This window comes from Chaetura pelagica, unplaced genomic scaffold (genome assembly GCF_000747805.2).
Source record: "Chaetura pelagica isolate M959 unplaced genomic scaffold, ChaPel_1.0 scaffold528, whole genome shotgun sequence".
NCBI classification, from domain to species: domain Eukaryota; kingdom Metazoa; phylum Chordata; class Aves; order Apodiformes; family Apodidae; genus Chaetura; species Chaetura pelagica.
In genome coordinates, this window is record NW_009954306.1 from 18,176 (window position 1) to 22,612 (window position 4,437).

The 4,437-nt window shown below is 52.5% G+C and overlaps 1 protein-coding gene across 1 annotated transcript in view; it reads left to right on the forward strand.

Moving 5' to 3' along the window:
• The window catches only part of KANSL3 (KAT8 regulatory NSL complex subunit 3), a 29,748-nt gene that overhangs the window by 4,292 nt on the left and 21,019 nt on the right, over positions 1-4,437 (forward strand). The window contains 6 exon segments of the mRNA XM_010003930.1: positions 1-65; positions 191-262; positions 1,008-1,082; positions 2,031-2,188; positions 2,984-3,047; positions 3,750-3,950. The exon segment at positions 1-65 is cut by the window's left edge and continues 25 nt beyond it. Coding sequence (XP_010002232.1) covers positions 1-65; positions 191-262; positions 1,008-1,082; positions 2,031-2,188; positions 2,984-3,047; positions 3,750-3,950 — 635 coding nt within the window.

The window sequence follows — 4,437 nt, forward strand, 5'->3', positions numbered from 1 at the left end:
GTGGGGTGGGGGTGCTGCAGTGTCTGGAGCACATGATTGGGGCAGTGAGGGGCAAAGTGGCAGAGGTGAGTGAGAGCTGCCAGCCTTCAGGCTCTCCACCCGGCCTTTAGGTGCTGTGGCCACTCCAGGGCATCATCCCCTTGTCTGTCCCTCTTCTCCAGCCATATCTTTTGGTTTGTTTCTCCTGCAGATCCATAGTCACTTCTCTCACAAGCCCATCATCCTGATTGGGTGGAACACGGGTGCCTTGGTGGCCTGTCATGTGAGTATCTGGTTCCTTTTCAGCCTCTCAGAGCCCACGTGGCAGCTTCAGTTCAGAGCTGGGTTTGAGAATCAGTTTGATGGGATGACCCATGGGGCTGGAGCAGCTCTGCTCTGGAGCCAGGCTGGGAGAGTTGGGGGGTTCAGCCTGGAGAAGAGAAGGCTCCAGGGAGACCTTAGAGCACCTTCCAGTGCCTGAAGGGGCTCCAGGAAAGCTGGGGAGGGGCTTGGGACAAGGGCAGGGAGAGATGGGATGAGGGGGATGGATGAAAAGTGGGAGAGGGAGCTGGAGGTTGGAGATGAGGAGGGAATTCTTTGTTGTGAGGGTGGTGAGAGCCTGGCCCAGGTTGGGCAGGGAAGCTGTGGCTGCCCCATCCCTGGGGGTGTTGAAGGGCAGGTTGGATGGGGCTTGGAGCAACCTGGGCTGGTGGGAGGTGTCCCTGCCCATGCAGGGGGTTGGATCTTGAAGGTCCCTTCCAACCCAAACCATTCCATGATTCTATGAATTACTGTTGTGTTCAAGGCTCTGTGGGGGGGATTCTTTCCCCTTTCCCCAAGACCTGCCCTGGACACACACATCCTTTCTGCTCACAGTTTAACTAATAAAATGGTTTTCTTTTCCCCTCTTCTTTTCAACAAAATAAAAGTGTAAATAGGGAAGATATTTCTGTGCCTGGCAAAACAGTCTTTGTTCCCTCCTTGCCCTGGACAGGGAGGGTTGCTGAGTGTTGCTGTTCCCTGCCCAGGTTTCCGTGCTGGAATATGTCACTGCAGTTGTGTGCCTTGGATTCCCACTCCTCACTGTTGATGGCCCCAGAGGGGTAAGGACCAAAGGGAGATGGAGCCTTTTCATCTCCCCAAGCTGTTTCATAAAACCAGGCTTGGAAATCCAGTGATAAATGGAAGGGTTTTTTTCTAGGAATATCTTGAAGATTATTTTTTTTTTTTGGAGGAACATCTATATGATTTTGATTTGGAGATGTTCCCAGCAAGTGGGACTGTTGCATTCCCAGTAGGATTATTGATGTGGTAGCCAGGGGGGGAAGTCCTGGGTTTGTTTGGCTCTGCTGTGAGAAATCTGCATAAAAAGCATTTGCTGAAGCTCAGCAGGACTCAAGCAGAGTGTTTTTCAGGGCTCTGTCCATCTGAGTAGATGGGGAGGGACTTGGGACAAGGGCAGGGAGGGATGGGATGAGGGGGATGGATGAAAACTGGGAGAGGGAGCTGGGGGTTGGTGATGAGGAGGGAATTCTTTGTTGTGAGGGTGGTGAGAGCCTGGCCCAGGTTGGGCAGGGAAGCTGTGGCTGCCCCATCCCTGGGGGTGTTGAAGGGCAGGTTGGATGGGGCTTGGAGCAGCCTGGGCTGGTGGGAGGTGTCCCTGCCCATGCAGGGGGTGGGACTGGATGATCTTTGAGGTCCCTTCCAACCCAAACTGCTCCATGATTCTATGAACATGAAATTGCAGGGGGGAAATAACAGGGAAGCAGGGTTTCTGGGGGGTCAGTGCTGGCTGTTGATGAGGACCAGCACTATCTGCTGGTGCAGTTTTTGAGTCAGCCTTTCTCATGGGGTCTTTAAGCCAACCACACACTTTACATTTCTGTCCATTCAAGGGGCAACTGGTATATACTGGGAGAGCACAGGAAGCCTTCCCTGCCCCTCTGGTACATACCTTCCCTTTTTGGAAACCCTCTTCTAAAGTGTTTGTCTCCAAAGCCTCTACCTCCTGGATCAGTCCCTTGGAATGACAGATCCCTTTATTCTTGCAGGATGTTGATGATCCCCTCCTGGAGATGAAGACCCCAGTCCTCTTTGTGATAGGGCAGAATTCCCTGCAGTGCAACATGGAAGCCATGGAAGATTTCAGGGAGAAAATCCGAGCTGATAACAGCATGGTGGTGGTGGGAGGAGCAGATGACAATCTCAGGTAATGCTCAGAAGATGGATTCCCTCTTCCCAGAGATCTGAGCCTGCTGTGTATGAAAAAGTAATACCAATGGGTACTGAAACCAGATGAGAACAGGATAAAAATGCTCCACCCAGGTCAGTTTTATTATTCAAAACGTGGTTTGGTGGATAGAGGGTTGGTTTTCTGTGATAGATCCACATTATTTCTCCCAGTTGAAGATCCAGGGTACACTGGTATGACACTAAAGGAAGGATTTGCTTTTTCATCTCACCCCTGGCTTTGGAATCTGTAGTTTTTGGAGGCTGTGCCAAGAATTGGGGTGAGAGAGGCTGTGAGAGCCTTGCAGGAGGCAAGAAACTCTTAAGGTTTCCCTAAACCTTGGAGCTTGTTCTCCTCTCACACTTGTGTGTGTTTGGAGTAAGTACAGCTGAGCAGGTTTGTGGGAGAAGAGGGTTGGCCTGATGCTGGACTCAGCAGCACAGACAAGGTTTGGGAGCATCATGTGAGTCAGGAATCAGTAGCAGGGACCATCAGGGACATGAAGAGATGTGCAATTGCCATAGTGGGTCTGAAGGGAAGGAAGGGTCATGTTTGCTTTGCAAAATGGGTCCTGGGCTTCTTTCCTCCTCACCAAAGTCTGTCTCAGTGTTGCTGAGGAGTTCTGGAGAGCTGAGGGACCTGCCTTGGTCTGTGTCTGAATGGGTGAGGGAGGGAACTTGCTGGCCTTGAGTCTTACTCTTTGGTGAAGAATGATGTTGTGAGGGTGAAGGTGGGAAACCAAACGTCTTGACTTGTGTCTGTTTCTTTTAACAGGATAAGCAAAACCAAAAAGAAGTCAGAAGGCCTGACCCAGAGTATGGTGGACAGATGCATCCAGGTAACCACAGAAATCTGCCCTGGACATCTCATAGCTGTCAACATCTCTGCTGAAGGATCTCAGGACTGGTTGGGTTGAAGGTGATCTGTCTTGTGAGTGGGATTTTGCAGGTGACCTTGGCTCTCTGCCTGGATACAGAGCTGCTCACACACCTCCTACTTTCAGGAAGGACAGGAGCTTCCTGGTGGTGCACCTTAAACACAGAGCAGTTTTTTGAGTCATCCATTTAGGAACTTGGAAGAAACCATCATGTTCTTCCATTAAAACTGGAAGAGGGAGATTGAGGTTGGAGATGAGGAGGAAATTGTTGCGGTGAGGGTGGTGAGAGCCTGGCCCAGGTTGCCCAGGGAAGCTGTGGCTGCCCCATCCCTGGGGGTGTTGAAGGGCAGGTTGGATGGGGCTTGGAGCAACCTGGGCTGGTGGGAGGTGTCCCTGCCCATGCAGGGGGTGGAACTGGATGATCTTTGAGGTCCCAACCCAAACCATCCCATGATTCGATGATTCTCTCCTATGTGACAGAAATCCATGGAGGATGAATTTCCATGAGAAAGCCTGTTAGCTTGGAGGGTTTCTTTCTGCAGAACATCAAACCTGGAGAACCTGTTTGTCCCTTTGGGGGAATCTGTTCCTCTTTTCTTTCAAGCTCTGATTTAGAGACCTGCTCACCACTCAGCCCTGAACTGTGTGTTCCCTCCTTCCTAGGATGAAATAGCAGACTTCCTGACTGGAGTCCTCACCAGAGCAGAGAGCCACTCAGGCTCTGACCCTCGTGACCTGGATGCTGAGAAGAAGAAGAAGCCACGAGACTCAACCAGGAGGGATCTGTCCTTTGACTTGCCAGAAAGGACCAGCAGACCCACCTCACCAGCAGCCAAAGTGCCTGCCTCACCTTCAGGCTCTGAGGTGGGGTTTCTCTCTGGGATACTTTGAGCTGGGGAAGGCTGAAGTTGTGGGACCCCTGAAATAGGTGGTGAGGGTTATTGTTGGGAGAGGGAGGAGAGAGAGTGTGATAGGAATAATTGGTCAAGGAGGCCCATGGCATCTGGGGGGCATCAAGAAGAGGGTGGCCAGCAGGTCAGGGAGGTTCTCCTGCCCCTCTGCTCTGCCCTGGTGAGGTCCCCTCTGGGGAACTGGGTCCAGTTCTGGGCTGCCCAGTTGCTGAAGGCCAAGGAGCTACTGGAGAGGCCAGGGCAGGGCCACAGAGATGCTGAGGGGCTGGAGCATCTGGCTGTGAGGAAAGGCTGGGAGAGCTGGGGCTGCTCAGCTGGAGAAGAGGAGCCTGAGGGGGGATGTCCTCAGTGCTGATCAATGTCTCCAGGGGGTGTGAGGAGAGGGAACCAGGCTGTGCTCAGGGGTGTCCAGGGCCAGGAGAAGGGGCCATGGGCAGGAG